We start from the raw sequence: 22361 nt of genomic DNA on the forward strand, positions 1-22361 counted from the left end.
TTCTGTGAATCTGGCTAAAGAATAACAAGGAAAGGAGCCCATCACCTTATGTGACGAGGTTCTTAATACAGAACACTTGAGAAGTAAGGGCCAGATATCTTACTAACAAGTGACAAAAAGAAAACCAGAGGATGGTTAGAGATGCAGGAGGTGGTAGCGCTACCTATGCGAGCCAAAGAGCAACGACCACTCCCTGAGACATTTCTAAATCAGGTAGGGAGTGTCAGAATTTCAACAAAGTACTGAGGATGAGGAATGCAACATGAATCTCTTAGCCAAAGGTAAAAGACAATGAGAGGAGCTGGACATGAGGAGTCTCCACTTGGTGGTTGACTTCTGGAGACATTACTCAAAATGATGAGATGGTATGGCTTCCATCCTCAGAGAAGGCAGTGAGAATTAAGCTAACTGAAGACATGAGCGACACCCGCATGTATTTTGGGAACCGCTGCTCTGTAGTGAATTCCACTTCAGCCTAATGGGAGGAAGCAGGAAGCAGTCCCACTACTGGGTAAAGTGTTAAAATCTTCAAAGTTACTTTGCTTTTACCACTTCCTCAGGCTTAAGGATCTCAGCAAAAAAGCAGAGCAAAAACGTTTGTCTTTGATAAACAAGAATCGACCAACAGGAACAACAACACGGGGAAAATTACAAAATGAAACGCAGGGAGAAGCCATATCGGCATCAACTTCTACAGGCTTTCATGAGGTTGCACTGTTTCTGCCCAGACCCCTCAGCAGGGCAGGTCTTAGAGCCTCAGCATCACCTCCTGCCCCAGCCTGCTTGGTGTCCTCTCTTCTGGGGGCCTTCTGCTTCCTAGACCTCGAGAAGGTCTGGCAGACGCAGCTTAGGAAGCGACCAAAGCAGCGTGGTGGTGATGCCAAGGATGTCACTGCCGGAGAAGACGGCCCCGGCTCCTGGGACACTGAGAGCTCACAGGGCTGTATCTGACTCTCCTGATGCATCGCACATGCGCCCTTATCCTGCTGACTGTAACCTGTCCTTCAAGTAGAAGAGAGAAGTTAAAGCCTTCAACGCCAACACACATACGCAGAAAGGACATCACCCTCTGAGCCAGTTCTTTCATGCTTTATCTGGGCCCAGGGATCCCAGTTTGTTCCCCTAGCTCTTCATCCCCCACCTCCTTCCATTCCAGATGAAGGGCTGTCATTATTTTTCCTAGGAAAACGCGGCAAGCCCAGACTTTCGCCACCCCACGCCTCATCCCTACCTCACTGGGAAGGTCAGGATCATCTTCCTGAGCACTGAATACAGCCGGCTTTGTGTCTACCACCTCATCTTCTTCACTTTGTGGTGGCACAAAAGGTGTGGGAAGGATGGGGGCATGGTGGGTCTCCACCTTCTCCTTCCTCCTGCTCTTCCTCATTCTCTTTGTCCTTACAGCCTTCTTAAGACGTCTATGCGTTTTCGGAAGTGGATCTAACTTTCTACCCTGGACTGGAAGCATGACAGGGTCTTGTAAAATTTCACCCACATGACTCTCAGATGTCCCCTCCAATGGCTCTGATGATGATTCCAAGTTTCTCTTCAAAGGGTCATTCTCCCATAGGTGGAAGCTGCCGTCTGTATCTTGAGTATCTGGTGATATGTTCAAGTCATCAGCGACATGTTTTGGGATGGAGATTGGAGATTCCCAGCTTCTTTCATTGAGGTTTTTTTTTTTTTTTTTTTACTTACTACATTGACCCAAGCCAGCTTTGCAGGAACAAAAAGCTCACAAAAAAAGGACCAAGAGTCAAATGCAAAAGGAAGTAGTTAGTACCTGTCTCTTTCCAATAATTTATCTTCAACTATCACAGACACAACAGCCATATTGATCTCAGACTTTCCCTCTGGATTTAACTAAGGAATTCAATGGCTTTCAGAGATAGTCCTCAGTTTGTTCTTCTTGGCCTGGGAGATCACAGATTTCCTAAAAGGAGAGAGAAAATCATTGAAATAATTGTTCCATGGACAGTGGAGCCCCTCCTAGTCACACAAAATCTATGGTTTAATAAGATTCTGCCAAGCCTAGCATGAATTCCTCTACAGAAACAGTACTTAGCAACTTAACCAAATTTCCAAAGCAGTATTTTTAAAAGTAAGAAAATTCTCCGTGTATATCAGAATCACCAGGGGTGCTCTTTGAAAAAGCAGATTTCTGGGATGTATCCCAGACCTAACATCAGAACTTCTAATGCTTCCTTACAGGAATTTGCATTTTTTTCCCAGGAACCTGCACTCTAAAATCTGAAAACTACTACTTTAGAAGGACACTTGATCCAAAATTTTATGGGACCATGGAGGTAACTATTCTTAAAAACAGCCCACTTTCCCCTATAGGTTTTCCCTAGTCATCTCACCCCCATAATCATCTCTCTCCTTTGAATTCATTTAATTATCATCACCTATTCTGGTATGTTATCCTTTACTACCTTCTGTCATAATTTAACTTCTAATCCTTGTAATAACTATATCTTCTAACCAGATTATAAGCTTCTCAAAGGCAGAGACTCAGACTTGTTAGTTTTCTACAGTGGCTTGCCAGGATTAGTGCTTCATAAATTGAATAAGTGAAGTAAATATGAATAGGTTTATATCCCAGCGTACAAAGATTGATACGAGGCTGCTCTGTAGGAAGAATGATAGAGCGACAGAACACTAAAAATGACATAGGCCTTGGGGACAACCTAATCCAATTCCCCAAACTTACAGATGGGGAACCTCAAGTAAAATAATGACCCTGCCTAAAGTTGAGGGTGACAGACTTCTTCCATAAAGGGCCACACAGTAAACATTTTATTTAGGCTCTGTGGTCTAATGGTCCTATCATGAATATTCATCGCTGCATGGTAGCACAAAAGAATAAGTGGACAAATAATCATGGCTGTGCTCCAATAAAACTTTATTTACAAAAATAGGTGGTAGGTCAGATTTAGCAGCAGGCTATATATAGTATGCCAAGCCCTGGCTAAAGTCATATAATGAGTTAGCAGTATAGCTAGGATTAGAAATCAAGTCACTTAATTCCTAGCAAGTGCTCTTTCCACAGAGGAGTAGAAAACTATAGAATGAGAAAGAGCTTTTTCAATTAAAAGAGGGGCTTGAAACGAGGAAGAGATCAAAATATGTCTGGGTATGTTGTACTTCTAAGATGGTTTCTGATGACCCTTAGTCATTTACACAAACAACTGGGAGCTGAATTTTGAAACTGACCAATTTCAAGCAGACCCATCAATTGGTAAGGGTATGGAGTAGACTGAATATTGTCTACACACCTGCCTAGGAAAGCATACAGTTTGGTCCCTTTTTGACTGAGGAGAAAATCCTATAGATAGGTAATGGAAAATACTTCCAGGATTCATTTCTTGAAATTATTGTGGCCTTGTGAATACAGTTCCACAGTGCACAGTCCAATGACTAAAAGTTTCAAGTAATTACCAGAGGAAAATGGGGGCAGAGATAGGATAGGTTATCTAAGAAGTTAAAACCTCACTTCCTGATCCAAGATGCTCTTTAATAATGAAAGTGACCCTAGTATTAAAGATTAAGTAACCAAAGCCCTGAGGTTATTTCATATTCTGGGCTTTCTGAGAACTGTGAGGTCCATCCAGAACTCTCTGTTCTATTTTTTACTTCCACCCCTAAGGTGTTCCTCATGTCATTACTTCGCCTTCACAAAGTAGATGATTAACAAATATTTGTTGACTGACGGATTAATAGATGAATGAGTAAATAAATGAATGAAAGAACCAAATGCTATTAGAAAGTTCCTTGGTTTGTGGTTGTAAAAATAAACCAGAATTGGCACATTCTGCAAGAGGAAGTCTAATACTTTTTTAAGTTACCCCTCAGTGCAACTAATAGTGCCTTCACATAGTAAATGTCAATAAAAGTTTCACAAATGAATTAAAGCATTCGATGTAAGCCATTTAAATTACATGTCAAAGTACAAAATCATATTGCTTGTCACAAAAAAAAATGGTATCCAAGTACAGAATTTATTTACCAATACACTAGCATGGAATTTTTTGTAATTAGCTTCAGTTCCATACTGTTAGGAGAGATTGGTAAAATCTTTGAGATAAGAAAGCTGCTGTTAATAAATGAGAGAACTCAGGCACAGGTTTAATTTGCACCTTCTCTCAGAAACAACTATGCAGGCAGCATCTACAGAAGCAGCAGCCCTAGATGCCCCCGAAGAGGTGGGGCTAGGACCATAGAAGAGAAGTCACCGAGACAAATTCAAGCTTCTAAAAGTCAACCTGGCTTCTTCACTGCCTTGGCAACGGCCATGGGTCGGGTGTTCATCATGCCTCAACTGTATTTTGACAAGGCTCTACTCCCTCTGAGCCACCCTCCACAAAGGAGCTAGAATGATCTTTCTAAAACAAACCTAACCTGTCATGCTCCTACTTAATGCTGTGCTCCCTAGTCCCCCAGCAAGATGCTGGCCCTTGGTATCTGACTCCCTGCCTTCTGTCTCGCTTCACGTCTACCACTCACAGACCACTTGCCATTTCTTGGAGGCATCAGACTTTCTCAAACACTCCTCCTTTTGCCTACAATGCTCCTTCCCCTCTTCACTACCTGGCCTAGCTATAAGTATTACCTTTTCTTAGAAGACTTAGCTGACTTCCTCAAGCAGAAAGAAAACACATTTAATTCCATTTAGGTAACGTTCTATACTTACAAAAATTGTCCCATCAAACTGTAGGCTGTCTAGATATCTATGTCCTTCACTAGACTCGGTGCTCCCTGAACGCAGAAACTCTCGCTTCTCACATGATTTCTAGTGTCTCTGTGGTGCCTGGCGCCTGGAAGGTGGTCAGTGGTTGTGGACTTCACAATGCAGTTGTTTGGTCTGCCCCCCAGAGCAGGGGTTCTAGAGGCCAATTCACCCCCTTCCGTCTCTGAACGAACAAGCAATTGGAGTTTGGGAGACAAAAATTAAGAAGCTATAGCCAGGGCTCAGAATTAATAAATCCAGTTACCAATTCAAAGCCTGTGACCAGAGTAGCAAGTTTCACTCAGGAAAGAAAGAGCTCCTCAGGCCATGATTAGCACCACCCAGCATAATTCTAGAAGCATTCGCCACCCACATCCCCATGAGAATTACAAGGAAAGCTAGAGGAGGAGGTCCTACTCAGATCCCTGGCTTCCTGCAAACACACTTTCCTCCAGAATATACCATACTTCTCTGTCTCGCTGGTAGACTCTCAGCACTCCTTGCCCATCACTACCCGTCCCCCACCCCTGCTCCATGAGGAGCCTCCCCAAACTCTAACTGATGCCTGCATCCTAAGTTTTTACCCACAGCCAGCATTCTCTTTCCCATAGAACATACACCCAGCTCCAGGCCTTGACTCTTTCTTTTAGTGTCCCTACCTGGGAACCTGCCCCGAGGGCTAGATGTGCTCATAGGCAGGGATGTTGTTCAACCCACAGAAGTCAATTGCCTGACAAGAGGTAAGAGATTTATATACCACATCAATCTCACTGCATCTGGGGCCCATGATCCCCTGGATTTCCCACATCAGAAGTTATTGGGTATATAATACAAGTGAATTCACATGTTTCACTCTGAGTCCCTCTGTCTTCATAAACCTGTTGCATTTCAGCTTTCTTTGTGATTGATTTTTCCCCCATTTTCACATATTACTTGAAGCAAAGCTGAGAGTATTAAAGCCCTTGGATGAATTTGCTGCCTAAGCAGAGATGAAGCCAACTTAGAAGTCCTAAAACAACAAACTCTTGGCCACTGAACTTCTGGATAGTCCTGCAGAAGAGACTAGAGAAAAATCTCACTAATCATCATTGACAGTGAACTGACTGGCCCTCTTTAAAAATGGGAAAGAAATGATTGGCACGAACTAACTTTGCTTCTCAGTGACTCTCTGGAGAATTAAAAACGGAAGCCTCACACAACAATTTTCTTTGAAGATGACCTTTCATATTAAATGAATAGCTGAAGAGTTAGTCTCAAAGGGAAAGAAAATGAATAATCTGTGAGGGCAAGTGTTCATTCCTGAGTATACAATAACAAAGAGACTAAAATATGGTAAACATTGCAGAATGTTGCATGACCAATTAAGTGTATTTTCATTTTCATGGTAACATTTATTGAGAGCCTACTATGAATCCAACAATGGGAAACCTGCTCTTTGATTAAAAACAAAACAAAACAAAAAAAAACCCGATCAACAGAATTTAAATCAGGTGTTTTCTCACATTAGCAGACATGAGAATTACATGAAGCATGAGGGGCCTTTAAAACACAGATTGTTGGGATCCACTCCCGATGTTTTTGCTTTAGTATGTCTGGATGAGCACATTAGAGTATACATTTCTTTTTTTCTTAATTTTAATTCAAGTTAGTTAACATACAGTGTAGTATTGGTTTCAGGAGTAGAACCCAGTGATTCATTACTTATATGTAATACCCAGTGCTCATCCCAACAAGTGCCCTCCTTAATGCCCATCACCCATTTAGCCCATCCGCCCACCCACCTCCCCTCCATCAACCCTCCGTTTGTTCTCTGTATTTAAGAGTCTCTTATGGTTTTCCTCCTTCTCTGTTTTTACCTTATTTTTCCTTCCCTTCCCCTATGTTCATCTGTTGTGTTTCTTAAATTCCACATAGGAGTGAAATCATATGGTATTTGTCTTTCTCTAACTGACTTATTTTGCTTAAGATAATACACTCTAGTTCCATCCACGTTGTTGCAAATGAGAAGATTTCATTCTTTTTCATCACCAAGTACTATTCCATTGAGTGTGTGTGTGTGTGTGTGTGTGTGTGTGTGTGTACCACATACCACATATATATACGTTTCTGACAAGGTCCTGGGTAGTGCTGCTGGTTTGGAGAACTGCACTTTGAGATCCACTGAAAGATGAGACACACACACAGTCTTGGAACAGATTAAAAAGTGGGGGAGGTGCATTCCTAACTACATGCAAGCCGATAAAGATGTATAGGCTCTGAAATGATTACCTGCTGAGTTGATTCCTCCAGCCATGCTGCCATCCCACCTACACTTTGAGCTTTGGGGATGATATGGCCAGAAAGCAGTGTGCTTGCAATGTGGATACTGTTGACACTGGGTTTGCCAATGGGTTTCTTCTCCAGGGGCACCTCTGTCCCCTGACAGTTTCCTTCAGTCTCAACCTCAGACCAGTTACAAACTTCAGAACATGAATGTCATAGACACGAACTATTAAAAAGCTAGGAACGTTATTATATAAAGTAGCCATGAAGCAGTTTCATTTTTCTCAAGAAAATATGTGACTATTATCCCCACATTAAGTTCTTACTCTTTTCTAAAATTTCATCATCTCGTTTTAAGACTTTACCCCTCTGGGCTGAAAGTCAGTGCAGAAAAGAGCTGTGGTAACCTTTGATTTAGTCTAATAAAACAATAACAACACACTCAGTGGGTGGTTAAATCTGATAATATTTTGAGCTGAATTTTCTGTAGTAATTCAATTAAAAATCCCATGGCCAGCCAACAGAAAGCATACAGATCACCAAAGTTTTATAGTATTACATGCTTGGTCTTAAAATAGCCTATATTAATTTGGTGTCTTTATTTATTAAGCTAAAGAGTTCAAGTAGAGTTTCTCCTAAATATAATTTAGGATAACCATTTATATCTGTACTGTTTAAAAACTTCAGCTGGCTCACATCATTATGGTGCTTAGAATCCCAATTAAAGTGGGAGAAACACTAATCAGAGAGTATATTACAGAAGCTGTATTAATATGACCGCAACAGTATCACTGTTTATTAAAGTTTCTGGGGAATCAACTCATGCTGGCTCCTCTATGTCCTTCTTCAATCAGCAAGGCCCCTGGAAAAGTAATATTGCCACTCAAAGCAAGCTGAAGCCATTCAGAATCACTAAATCGTTTGGTCACATCTATTCCTGCCAGGGTTCCTAGCCAAAGAGTCAATGGTCCTGGGCTCTCTTCATGCCTTCTCTAATGAAAGCCTTGGAACATTCCAGAAAACTTTAGCACTTCCTTTTTTAACCATGAATTGCACATAACTCTTCCAAATTCTTACTCTATAATTTCTCATAAAACTCTTTGAGACCTTCTGGTGAAGATATATGGCAAGAGTTATTGGAGTTTAAATTGTTATCCTTCAATGTTATATGCCCTGGATCATAACTCTATGGCTGTGGTTCCCTCATAAAACTAAACCACGAAGCCATTCTTTTCATTTCAAGCTTAACAGCACACAGGCCCATGGGTGAAGCAATATCAGCACTCGAGTAATTTCTCAAAACCAAATCTCTTCTGCAAAAACAGGGCTGCAAATCAGGGGTGTATTATCTCCCCTCTGAACCTGTGAAGTCTGTAGTTGTCAGCCCACCCAGGTGGAAGGATGAGGATAATGTTCATGCGTAGAAATCGGATGGGACTAAGAACTGTCTATAACTATAGAACTTCGATTTAGTCCCAGTTCCACCACTCCGTCGTCCTAGACAAGTCACCAAGTCAGGTAATTGTTCTGGGGGGAAAGGTGAGACCTCAGGTTTACCGAAAAATTTTTTAGCCCAGGTTCACAGAATTCGTTTAATAAAAATTACTGGCTCATGACACTCATCGTTGTCCATAACTGTCATCATTGCTCCATTCGTGGCCTTCTTTTTTATTCGTTGTCTTCAATGTTCATTTTTAACATATATACTCTTAGGTGTATACCTGAGAAAAGGTCATGCAAAATGTGCATTAGAAATATGTGTATGTAGGGGCACCTGGGGGGCTCAGTCGGTTGGGCGTCTGACTTCGGCTCAGGTCATGATCTCACCATTCATGAGTTCAAGCCCTGCATCAGGCTCTGTGCTGACAGCTCAGAGCCTGGAGCCTGCTTTGGAGTCTGTGTCTCCCTCTCTTTCTGCCCCTTCCCCTCTCACACTCTGTCTCTGTCTCTCAAAAATAAACAAACATTTAAAAAAGAGAGAGAGAGAGAAATATGTGTATATTTACAGAGACGCTATATACAATACAAAAAGCCTGGAAAAAAATCCAACGTCCACGGTCAGGATAATGTGGTAGACTCCCATAATGCAATAGTAAACTACAGCTACATTTGATAATATAGAGTCATTGTTTCTGAGTCTCTCTTTTGCCCTCTTAAATGGAGACAAGAATTATCTGTTTCTGAAGATTTAATGTAAAAACCCTTTGAAAATTATAACTAATAAATGTTAATTATTTTCCTCCTATATTCTCTATTCTCTGGTCCTATAAGAATAATCTGGAAGCACCATAGTGAAAAAGAGGAAAACAATAGAATCAGGATGATACAAATTTGGAGTTCCACTGCTGGAGTTCAACTCTCTAATCTAGCAATTATTTCCTGTGTGGACTCAGGTAAGTTAATTTACCTCTCTAAACCTCAATCTTCTCTCATGCTAAGTGGAAACAAAATTAGTACCTACTTAAGAGGGTTTCAGTGAGCTAATCCAAGTACTTACTAGCACACTAGAACACATTAGAACACCATAACAAGTGTTCACATCATCAATAACTATTACATTAACAGGAAGCCCATAACACTTGTCAAACAGACATATCTGCTTTCCCCTGTCCTCACCTCACTCCCATTCACTCTCCCAATACAACACATGCACACGTGCACATTCACGCACACATATATTTTCTTTGCTTTTGCCCATTCTTCAGCTCCTCATACATAGCTTACACCGAGGATGATAAACACAATAATTAGGCCCAGAGTTCCTGTCTTGGACATCAGGGCAGAAATGGGAACAATTTTATCAGATTATAGTCCCGTTAAATATAAAATTTCTTGCAGAGTGCCTGTGTGGCTCAGTTGATTGAGTGTCCGACTTCGGCTCGGATCATGATCTCGTGGTTCATGGGTTTGGCCCCATGTCGGGCTCTGGGCTGAGAGCTCTGAGCCTGGAGCCTGCGTCAGATCCTGTGTCTCCTCTCTCTCTCTCTGCCTCTCCCCCACTCATACTCTGTCTCTCTCTGTCTCTCAAAAATGAAAATGTATAAAAAAATTTTTTAATTCTTCACAAAAGAATTTTGCTCAGAATTTCCGTTAAAAGCAAAGTTGATTTGCATTTTACTTAAAAGACCCGCAAATGGGGAAAGGCAACCATTTTCACAATTCACATAGAGTACTAAAAAAGTGTGGGAATAATTCTTTAAATGTAGCACAACCTAACTGGAGTAAAAATGATTAAACAATTCATTTGAAACATAAACATTTTGAAGGACATACTTCATAGTTGTTGATTTGTTAAACTGGGTCTGGGCAGGTCATGATGGAAGATGCTGGGACCTGACACTAGACCAGCCACCAGGGAGTATGGCCCAGCTGCAGGTGCTGGGAGAATGTCCAGTCTGGCAGGCAGAACAAAGTAGCTAAAAAATATGGCAGTACATAAGAGCCGATAATGCAGCTAGGAAATTGGCATCAGGAGGCAAACATGAAATAGCGGAAGTTCACTCAATATGAAAGCACAGCATGGTGCCAAGGAATTCAGAAGCAAAACATGTCCCAAGACTCAGGCAGGCAGCATCAGACAGCCTAATCTGTGACGGTGGAGCTTCAGTCAGCCAATGGTGCCAGGGTTGCGCCCTGGTGGCCGAGAGGGAGGAGGGATGGCAAGTTCTGGGAGGACCTGGGAAAGCTTGGCAAATTCCTGAGACAGGAACCAGTACAAGAAGTGCACTGAACCCAAAAGAAAAAGAGACATAGATGATTCTGGAAATATGGCGGAAGGCAAAGGCAGACTAGACGCCTAACTAACTTGATGCTGAGGAACAAATGTGTTCAGTTAGAGTTCCTTAAATGCCCCCCATCCCAGGTCTCAAATTCTGGCCACAGAGAGCCTAGAAGGCTCAGGGAACAATCTGTGCTCATGGTGGTGGGTGCGGGTGCAGCTGAAACTGGAGAGCAGGAAGGACCAGACAATCATAAGACTGGCAAAACCAGGCCAGCAGTCCCAAAACTGCAATCACTATAATTACCCTGAAACTTCACAAACAAATAGCAGCGCTCTTATTTAAACCAAATCCTGGCACAACCACCACAAACATAATTAGGAAAGTCCATGTGAGTTTGTTTTAATGAACTTGACCTATAGTAAAAAGATAAGCCACTCATCATCAGGGAAATGCAAATCAGAACCACAGTGAGCTATCTCCTCACACCTGTCAGAATGGCTAGTATCAAGAAGACAAGGAATAACAAATGTTGGCATGTGGAGAAAAGGGAACCCTCGTGTACTGTTGTAATGTAAATTAGTGCAGCTGCTTTGGAAAAAGTATGAAGGTTCCTCAAAACCTTAAACATAGAAACGCCATATGACCCAGCAATTTCACTACTGGATATGGACCTGGAGAAAATGAAAACGATGAATTTAAAAAGATATGTGCACCCCTTTGTCTGTCTACTCAGCATTATTTATGATAGCCAAGAAATGGAAACAACCTCAGTATCCATCAATGGAAGAACTGAAGAAGAAGATGCACTATATACGATATGTGGTATGTGGAATATCACTCAGCCATAAAAAAGAATGAAATCTTACCACTTGTGACAACATGGAAGGACCTTAAAAGTATTATGCTAAGTAAAATAAGTCAGAAAAAAGGCAAACAGAGCATGACTTCACTTAACGTGGAATCTAAAAAGCAAAACAAACAAACAAAAAGCAAAACCCAGACTTATCGATACAGAGAACAGATAGGTGCTTGCTAGAGGGATGGGGTTAGGGTGGTGGAACAAAATAGATAAAGGGGATCAAGAAGCACAAACTTCCAGTTATAAAGTCAGCAAGCCATGGGGATGCAATGTACAGCATGGGGAATGTAGTCAGCCATATTAATTTGGTATGGTGACATACACACAGATGTCTGCCATAGCCATAGCCCAATTCATTTAGAAGAGTCACCACAAAACCATTTGTGGAAGTCAAGAGTCTCCTTTTTGGGGTGTGAACATTCCTGAGATGGAGAAAGAGTACTTTCCTAAGCCAAACATGCCCCATTTCTGCTGTGGCAGCCTATCCCTTACAAGTGCAATGATCCCTGGCAGCCTGGACCTCTAGACTATGCAGATGCAACCCATCAACAACTTCATGGTCAATGTCATCAGGTCCTAATAAGTGAGGGATCTTTAGCTGAATAGGTATTCGTGAGCAACTGCTCCTGGAATGCTCCAAAGCCTGATAATTAACAGCTGTGCACTGCAATTAATTTGTATTTATGCCTTAAATATTCAGGCAAGATATTATTTCTTGTGTATGGCAGATTCATATTTCATGCTGACTCTCAAAGCAGCAATAAGAAAAACAACATCAATTTTGTTTTTGTTTTTTATTTTCTTAATTCAACTGTGCTGCCATTTGTATCTCAAAACACTGTTGCCTTGTATTCAGTGAGCAAATTCCAAAGCCCATTCAGGGGGATCATGGGGGGAAACTGGCAAAGGCATCCAAGACTTTCCCCAGGCTTTCACAAACCCTTAGAGAGTACCAGAAAGGACAATCTAAATTAAGGCGATGACACTGAAGTCTCGGCAGTCTTAATTCACGAACTCCATGTTCCCCGTGGGCATGTTACTTCATTCAGCAATTATTAATTGAATGTCCCCCATGCACATGGTACCATTGAAAGGTTTGCAAAATGAAGAGATTAGATAGTATTTTTCCAGATTCTTCCAGCTTTATGATTTTACAAGTTAGCAAATCTAGAAAACACAGACCACGACTTCAAAGAGTTTACATCTCTGAAGGTGAGATCAGATTACACAAAGAAAAAATCCTAATACAAGGCAGGATCAATAAATGCCAAATATAAGAGACAGGTGTTATAAGACCATAGAGGAGACAGTGCTTTGAATGCCAGGTTGAGGAACTCTGTGGCAGTGGTTCTCAAACTCCAGCATGCATCAGAGATCAGTGGGCCCTACCACCAGAGTTTCTAATTCAGTAGGTCTGGAGTTGGGCCCCAAATTTGCATTTCACACAACTTTTCAAGTCATGCTAATGTTACTGGTACAAGAACCACACCTCGAGACCCAGTGCTCCATGGGAAGCCATCAAAGTTGACTGCACAGGAGAAAACCATGATGGAAGCAGTGTTTGGAGATGGTTAATCTAGAGATAACAGGTAGGACCACTAAAAGGAGGTCAATAGATTTACAACAGGCCCCAGGGAGGGCAACGGTCAAGGCCAGAGGACTTGGATTTCAAAGAAGAATCAGCTTGACCAGCACAAAATTGACTTCACTAGCATATTGGCTATTTGGTGACTTTAGTTCATAAGGATTCCTGATGCACAGAACGGAACACTGAATGGGGACAAATTTAGCAATGCTGTGTCCTCATCACTGCAGGCATGGTAAAGAATCCCTTGGAAACCACATCTAGCCTTACTCTGGAGCTGTCCAGATTGCCCAGGCATGAGAATTTCAGAAGCCTCTATTCCTATTTCTCTCAAGTTTCTCACAGTACTTGAAATCCCACCATTCGAGTCACTACTTTAGATTAAGGTGCTGACACCCTAAAGCCTCTTAAAATTATTGTGTATCATCCCGCACCTCAATTAGAAACTCTTGCGCCTCTGTCACTCCCAGGGGACCAGAGTGGTTTTTCTCTTGAAACCCCAACTTTGGGAACTCAGCTCTCTTTCACAGTGAGTCATTTGGATCCTCACACATTGCAGCCAGTAATTTAAGACATAAGAAGCTACATGGAGCGGAATTTTGGAACAGGAGTTATATGCCTGTCAGCAAATTGCAGGTATGCAGTGGTTACCAAGCTGCCTTTCTCGCTTCCCTTCAAAGTGTGTTTGCTTTACTCTCAGATTAGCCAGCCAAGGCCGCTTAGCGCCCACCCCACACCATCCACCTCTTTTTTTCAGCCTCCCCAGGCCAAACGGCCCAACAGCGGTAGCTGCTTGACTCCCATCTGCCCTTTCCCACACCTCAAAGCCACAGGCCATTCCTAATCTCTGTCCGATGGTTACAGAGTTTAAGCTCAAGAAAAGGAGAGTCTATGTGAAGTCACACTGAGCTTCTTTTCCCCAAGACCTGGCCCTCCTTGCTCTGCTCAACCAGTCTGCTAAATCACTACTTAGGCCAAAGTCTCTATCTCTATTTCTTGTGGACATGGGGCCCACCGACTTGTCCTTGTCACTTTGTCAGTCCAGTTCCTATCCCAACCCTTTCTTAAACATTCCTGAGTGAATTTACAACTATCCATAATTCACCCACCTCTTTCCAAAAGCAATGAACAAGCTCAAATCCCTGACACAGCGGTCTTTGCTATTTATTGTCCAAAGTCCAAATCTTCCACAGTTCCAGAGCTCCACAGTTCCATGTGGAAGTGATTCCAGGCAGATTCCCTAGCCCTCCTCTACCTGCTCCTCCCCAGTTTGCTCAGGTAACAGCAAAGTCTTACTCCTCTCTACCCAGGTTAAGGTTTCTCTGACCTTTACCCAAGAACTAATGCCCCAAGAAGGAAGGAAGAGAGTTCTAGTCTGTATCCGGGTCAGCAGGTTTAAGGGCTTCTTTGTTTGGCTGGCATTTACTAAGTGTCAGGCCATGGGCTAGATGCTGAGGACATGGAGATGATTTAAAAATAAACAAACAGGGGCGCCTGGGTGGCGCAGTCGGTTGAGCGTCCGACTTCAGCCAGGTCACGATCTCGCGGTCCGTGAGTTCGAGCCCCGCGTCGGGCTCTGGGCTGATGGCTCAGAGCCTGGAGCCTGTTTCCGATTCTGTGTCTCCCTCTCTCTCTGCCCCTCCCCCGTTCATGCTCTGTCTCTCTCTGTCCCAAAAATAAAAAAATAAAACGTTGAAAAAAAAAATTAAAAAAAATAAAAATAAAAAAAAAAATAAACAAACAGAGGTGCCTGGGTGGCTCAGTCAGTTAAGCAGCTCTTGATCTCAGCTCAGGTCATGCATGATCTCACGGTTAGCGAGATCGAGCCCCAAGTAAGGCTCTGTGCTCCTGCACAGAGCCTTCTTGGAATTCTGCCTCTCCATCTCTCTGCTCCTCCCCCACTTATTCTCTCTCTCTCTTTCTCTCTCAAAATAAATAAATAAATTTTAAAAACAAACAATAAGCATAGTTCCTACTTTTATGGAGCTTTAATTCTAATGGTCAGGTGCCACTGACCTGACTTCCTAAATTTGGATAAAAGACCAGAAAATTAATGTGAAGTGAGAATCCTATTTGGAAATAGGTCAGAGGGGTTTTTTTTATTAATATAATCAACGTGTATCTCAGCGTGTGAGAAGTCTGCTTGAAAATTACTTTAAAAAAGAAAAAGGACTTACACCTGTTGCAGTCTGTTTGATGACCCAGACAGAAAAGCGTTTCTAAAGATTTTGTCACAGTGTAACGCAATCTCCCTTGATTGTTGCCCCAGGTGCCTTTCTCTCATTGAAATCTATCATTAAAAGAGGATCCTACATGTCAGATTAAATGGGGAGAATAAAAGAAGGTCCTTTTCCCACCTTCCGGAGTTGGCATCAGTAAAAAAAAAATGTATTCGTGAAATTTTGTTTCTAATACAAACATCAACTTTTCACCTAGCAGCAAAGTTCTTTTTTGCACTTTCTTGCTAACTTGTTTCTGATTATAAAAGCAATACATGCTTATTATAGGAAATTTGGAAAATATAAAGTATAAAGACAAGACAACACCTGAAATCTCACTGACAAGCAATAATCACTTTTGATATTTTGGTTTATTTCCTCCCAGTGTTCTTTATTTTTCTATTCACGTAAGTGTTCACACACATTTTGCATACTTCTGATCATGCCATATGTATGTAATTTTGTATTCTACTTTTTATTCTCACCATTAGACAAAAAAAAAATGTCCTTGTGTAATTATTATTTGAAAACATCAGCAAGGCTAAATCTTCATTCTTATAATGAGTTTATTTCTCCCATTAATCGAAGTCCCAATCTATTGTGTGAGAGACCTACTTCTCATTTACTCTAAACTTGACCTTGAGATCACACCAAAGAAAAAAGAAAAAAAGGAGTAGAAAAGTATTGATAATAAAATCTCTTAAATGAATTGAGGAAACTCTGCAAACCACACCTTCCTCTCTAAAGAGAATTCCAGCAAACTTGAGAGACGTGAAGGTGGTGTCCAATTCTCTCTTCAGACCTAACAGGTAGGTTTTTAAGATTTCACATTAGAGTCCAGTCTCCTGGCTATTGACCCTCATCCTAGAAGCATGAAAGGCATTTTTTTTTTTTTAAGTAAAGTTCAGAATTCCAGTTTTCAAGCTTGAGATAACCTGGCTTGGCTATTCTCAAAAAAAAAAAAAAAAAAATCAAGGATTTTTATTAAATTGACATGAACTTGATATGAACCAATGTGTGATATACTTTCTATAAAAGAGAAAAAATGTTAAAAATCTAATACATTTTATTTTATATGGAGCTTGCAAGTGATATATCATTTTCTCTTGCTTAATTTTAAAATATATCTTAATTTTTAAGTAACTATTATTTTGAACATAGCTTTGTTGATTTGATCATAAAAGTAGCCCATAATCATTCCAACCTCTTTCTTTTGTATTTTATCCTCTGAATGACCCTATGAGGTGAGAGAGTAGGCAGAGGAATATTGCTATGCGGCTTCACAGATCAGGTCATTCAGAATCTGGAAATCTTAAATGACTCGTCCAAGGTCACACAGGAAGTCAAAGAACTGGAGTTAGAAATTCTCTTTTAACTCAGTGCACCCTTCTTTTCAGATAATCTATTTTGAGCATCTTTTATAGAAATACGGTTTATCTCTATTCTGTTCAGAAATGTATAGCACTCTACCCAATTAGCTATCACACAACACATTTTATGAGGAAAACTGACAGTCTCAAGTTGGCTCCAGAGGAAGGTGACCAAGATTGTGAAAACTATAGAAGCCATGTTCCATGACCAATAATGGATGAAGGAACTTGGTGTATTTAGCTTGGAAAAAGAAAACCAGAAGGAGATAAGACGGCTCTTTCAGTGTTACAAAGGCTGTCCTAATGGGCAGGTGAGCAGACTTGTTCCATGTTGCTCCAAATATTGGACAAGAACAATGGACAGAATTTCAAAAGAAACAGATTTCTGCACAATGAGAGATTTGTCTTTTGGACCAATGGAACTGTTCAACTGTGGAGAAAACTGCTCTCCCTCTAAGACGGTGAACTCCTCTGCACCAGGAGGCACTGAAGAAAAAGCTGTCAGGGATATTCTGATGACTTTTTTGGTTCCTGCACCTTCAGTCTACTTTTCCTTTGTTTTTCTTGGATCACTAATGAAATACACAGTGCACAGCACGTGAGCGAAGAGAAGCTACGATGAACCAGGTGCTTCCCAGCTATGTTTCTCAGCTGATTAGAATCTCCGGGGGTGGCTGGCGGCTCCCCATGAATCAGAAGCCATGGAGACCTCAGAGAAGGAGCCTGGGAACTGCCGGTTTTACACGTGCCCCGGGGTGATTGCTGTCCTTGTAGAAGTTTGAGAAAAGTTTTCAAAACATCATTTTATCCATTCAATTCTCACAACAATCTTGGAGGGCAGATGAGAAACTAACGCTCAGAGTTATTGAGCAATGCGCCCAAAGTTACACAGCTGTGCAGGGATTCACACTCAGGGAGGTTAGTCTGGAGCCTGGTGGTATCTTACCTACCCTCCATGAGATTCTGAAAGAGAGATACAAGACAAGGAAATGAAGATGGGTTTTATTAGATGTGCATTTGGGGTTTTTAAAAAATAGGTCACGGGGCGCCTGGGTGGTTCAGTCGGTTGAGCGACCGACTTCGGCTCAGGTCATGATCTCACGTTTTGGGTTCCAGCCCTGTGTCGGGCTCTGTGCTGACAGCTCAGAGCCTGGAGCCTGCTTTGGATTCTGTGCTTCTCTCTCTGCCCCTCCTCTGCTCACGCTCTTTCTCTGTTTCTCAAAAAATGAAATAAAACATTAAAAAAATTTTTAAGGGGCGCCTGGGTGGCGCAGTCGGTTAAGCGTCCGACTTCAGCCAGGTCACGATCTCGCGGTCCGTGAGTTCGAGCCCCACGTCAGGCTCTGGGCTGATGGCTCAGAGCCTGGAGCCTGTTTCCGATTCTGTGTCTCCCTCTCTATCTGCCCCTCCCCCGTTCATGCTCTGTCTCTCTCTGTCCCAAAAAAAATAAATAAACGTTGAAAAAAAAAATTTTTTTTTAAAAATTTTTTTTTTAAAATAGGTCATGAGTCGTTGGTATGCACGGTAAAATGTGGAGGCATGTAATTGGTGTTCCGATTTAGGCAGGGACTATGTTGAAGTTCGCTTTCTCGTCTTTCATGAACAATTGTGAAAAGAGCGTACTAACCAAATAAGTAATTTCAACATGATTACAAAGAGAACAACATTTTAATACACTTAGCAGAAGCAATTTACATGCATACAATTAATGTGCTAATTTCAGTGATCTTTAGCTATTCATTAAAACAGGCCTGGCAGGTCCTGTACTTGGCAACACTTTGTTAGTCATTTCCTGCTATTACTTTATATACTCGAAAGCAATCAGCCATCTATAATTTAAGACTTTTCACTAATTAAATAGCCCTTTCTCTAATTATGACCAAATTAGAGAGGTTAGTATGTGGATAAATATGTTTGTATTTGGCACAAGTATTCAAAGAAGGTGATTTCTCAGTATGGGGCAACAGAGACCAACATGTGATTGACAGTCGTCAACACAGAGTACAGGGAGAATGTTAGAGCGTGCAAGAAAGGCCTTTTGACTTAAAATCTGAGCAACGGAGGAAAAGTATTCTCTTTGAGATGGGCTTTATGTTCAGCCTTGTAAACCAAGCAAAGTCTGGATTTGTTGACCTTCAGGGAATAATACAAGGATCATCTGTTTTTTCAGGCCTTTGCCCAAGAGATGAAATGGAATGAGGGTTCGGAGAAAAAAGAGTTAAAGGTTGTGTTTGCAGGAATGTGTTTGCTGACATTGATCAATGGGTAATTTTGCGATTGTAGGTTTATTCACATAGAGGGTTCAAAAAACAGATCAATAATGAAGCAATGGTGAAGATGCCAAAGAAAAGGTGATTAATGAAAAATATGGTGGAGGTACAATCTGCCACGTAGTATGAATGTGCCTTCATTCAGCACCCTATAAATAAATATGCATCTGATGGAAACAGAACATTCCCTTGGAATGTCGTTACAGCCGGGCAGAATCTCATCAGAGCCCATGCTTCAAAGAGCAGTTCCTCATGTCCACAGAAGCAAGTTTAAATTCTCTTGTGTAAAGTCTCTGTAAGCAGTTCCACTCTTGCATTATGCATGATTCTGACATCTTGTAACACGAGCGGTGTTCTAATAGTGATTTCCAATTTTATTTCCTGGGTTACATTTTAACGATCCTATTTAGGTTAGCATTTTACTTTGGCCACGTATCTTGTTACATTTCCTCATATAGCATTTAATTACGGTAGCAGAGCTGTAACCTAGCATTGTATAGATGCACAAGGATTTAGTGTAGTCTTTAAAGAATTTATGGCTTTTAAGCCAGTGCTTTGTTCCATCATTTTCACTGTGCCAATTTCATATATAATGATGACTGTTAGGCAGGATCCTTGCTCCTTGCACCAGGGAACTGATAGTAAGTAATAATGAGCTGTGCTAAAAGTAAATACCAAAATCTAAGATAGCCAAAGATGACAGTGGGTTGTAGGTCTTTCCTAAGGTGATGACACTCAAGTTCTTAGATAGAAAAACAGGAAGGGTCAACCTTAAGTGAACTTGTGAAGAAGCCAAACACTTCACTCTTCCCCTTCTTGTGTCTCCTTCTGCAGCCTCTTTTTGCAGGAGCCCAGGCTTTCCTCCTTGTTGACATTGCCCTTAAAAAAGGATTTGAGGGACACCTAGGTGGCTCAGTCTGTTGAGCATCCGACTTCAGCTCAGGTCACGATCTCGAGGTCCCTGAGTCAGAGCCCGCATCAGGCTCTATGCTGACAGCTCAGAGCCTGGAGCCTGCTTTGGATTCTGAGTCTCCCTCTCTCTCTCTGCCCCTCCCCTGCACACACTCTGTCTCTCTCTCTCTCTCTCAAAAATAAATAAACATTAAAAAATATTTTTAATAAAAGGATTTGAAACCAATCCTCAGCACCTGGGTGGTATCATATCAGAAATATCTTCTCTATGTTTCATGTATATCTCAGTGCTATGCATTATTTTGGAATGTCAGTACCCTATTTCAATTATTCCATCACTCAGTAGATAAGTCATGGATGGCATCTGAGCAGCGAATGTGAAACCAGGTTTCTTTCCAGATCTCGTTTTTCAATTGTCCAGAGAAGATATATCTACATTGCACTAAGGGTAAAATGAAATGCTTTCAATTAACCTCTTAATTTGGTCCATGCATCACAGCGTTGAGAAATATGATGATTCATGATTCGTTTTAAACTTTTACTGAGCAGTTTAAGCATCTTTACTGATAACCAAATGATGACCACACATGCTCCTCTCCATGAACTGTGATAGACACATCTAAGAAAAGTATGTTTATGTGTAATATGTGTCATGTATGTAACATACCACATGAAAAGCAACATACATTGTCTCAATCAAAACGTCTGCATACAATTGCACAAAGGTGTCCAGAGGAGGAGGCAGAAGGCAGGGCTGAAATCCAGCCCAATCTCTCCTGGCCAAATCTAGGACAACACAGTGTTATCCTTAACCAATGATGCTTTCTACTAATTGGTCCCCCCAAGAGGAACACCTGTTTCTAATTCCCAGAAAGGCAATGTGCTAGTGTTAGCCAGGGCTCCTTTCATACTCGGCACAACTCCAGAAAGAGTGTATGCGTATAGGTGAAGACCACAAAAGTGAGAGGAATTAAATTACTTGCTTCAAGCCCCACAACTACTAAGACACTTTGGAAAAATGAGACCTTTAAATACCACGCTTCCTCCCCAAAAAAGAAAGATTGAGGGGAAACTCACATATTTCCTTTATGTGTGTCTGCTCAGGTTTATGAAACCACAGAGCCAGCAGGTTTAGTTAAAGGCACTGAACTATACTTTGTGCTAAGTCATGACTGTGCTCTCCGCAGAGCATGCTTGGGGATGCAAAGCAAGGAGAGGAAGGAGTTAATAGTGTGGTTCAGTGGTTCTCAAACTTTAGTGGGCTTCAGAAATACCATGGGGGGCTTGTTAAACAGAGATTACTGGACTCCCACTGCAGAATTTCTGATTTGGCGGGTCTGGGATTGACCTGAGAATCTGCATTTCTCCCAAGTGTCAGGGTGATGTTGATGCTGCTTACATAAACTAGGGATCCATCCATTACAAAAACAAAAACGAAACAAAAAGCCACTAGTCTGTAAGTGAGTCAGGAGTGTTATCTAAGAGCTTAAAAACAGCGCAGGTCTTGGGTCTCATGTTTCCCTCTGTTCAAAGGAAACTGCTTGCAGGATTATAGTGGTATCTTTAGCTTTTGATTTACCCCCGACTAGTATTAAAAATTAAAATAACAACAAAAGATTACAGGGTACCAAACTGACCAGGTTTGGTGTTAGATGTCCAGCCTAACACTACTATCTTTGAGAGAAAGGGCACTGCTGGAAATGGCAGAAAATAAATAAAGGATTGGACGCCTGCCCTACTAATTGCATATTTATTCTTGTCCCTTTACTCATTTTTCATATGTGGACAATCACAGTTAATCACAAAGCATTTCTCTCAGGATCCTTCATAAAGTGTGAAATAAATTCTCCAATAAAATGTTTACTAGAGTGTATCCAGTTTCCAATTAAAGAAACATGCTTGTACGGTGTCATGAATTCCTTCCACAAAACATTTCCTTTGTGCAGAAACACTTTACGGTAAATCTTCAAATAACCCTGTGTTATCAGGATAACTTAAAGCAGAGTGTCCAGTGAACCCCCACACCACCTCTCACTACCCTGCCACACCCCCCCCAAGGAACAGTCTGTATAAAATAATTTGCTCTTGTCTGTATACACAGTGAGCCAATGTGGTGTGAAAGGCACTGGTAGTCATCTTAATAATCTATACATATCACTCTGTAATCAACATGGCGAGCGTACCACCTGAGTGATCCCATCAACAAATTCTGTCAACACATACTGAATGATTATCTAGGGCCACCATTTATCCACGGGGCATCCAGAATAGGCTTATCAATTTTTCTTTTATTTTTTAAAATGTTTTTTGGGTCCCCTCCATGTTTTTCATCTTCTTTTACAGAACCTCAATTCTCCCACTCTATGAGTAACACGAAAAAAACACAACGAGGCAATCCATTTTCCGAATGGTGGGACAGCAGATTCACAGCAT

At 41.3% G+C, this 22361-nt stretch overlaps 1 protein-coding gene across 1 annotated transcript; it reads right to left on the bottom strand.

The window, feature by feature from the left end:
* Nucleotides 1–691: 691 nt before the first annotated feature.
* Nucleotides 692–1636, bottom strand: LOC121036513 (uncharacterized). Its single transcript, XM_040485025.1, is given in 3 exon segments — nucleotides 692–716; nucleotides 718–997; nucleotides 1219–1636. Coding segments are annotated over 3 exon segments (555 nt in total). The 5' UTR covers nucleotides 1469–1636.
* Nucleotides 1637–22361: the final 20725 nt, after the last annotated feature.

This window comes from Herpailurus yagouaroundi, unplaced genomic scaffold (genome assembly GCF_014898765.1).
Source record: "Herpailurus yagouaroundi ecotype Mexico unplaced genomic scaffold, PumYag 162, whole genome shotgun sequence".
NCBI lineage: Eukaryota > Metazoa > Chordata > Mammalia > Carnivora > Felidae > Herpailurus > Herpailurus yagouaroundi.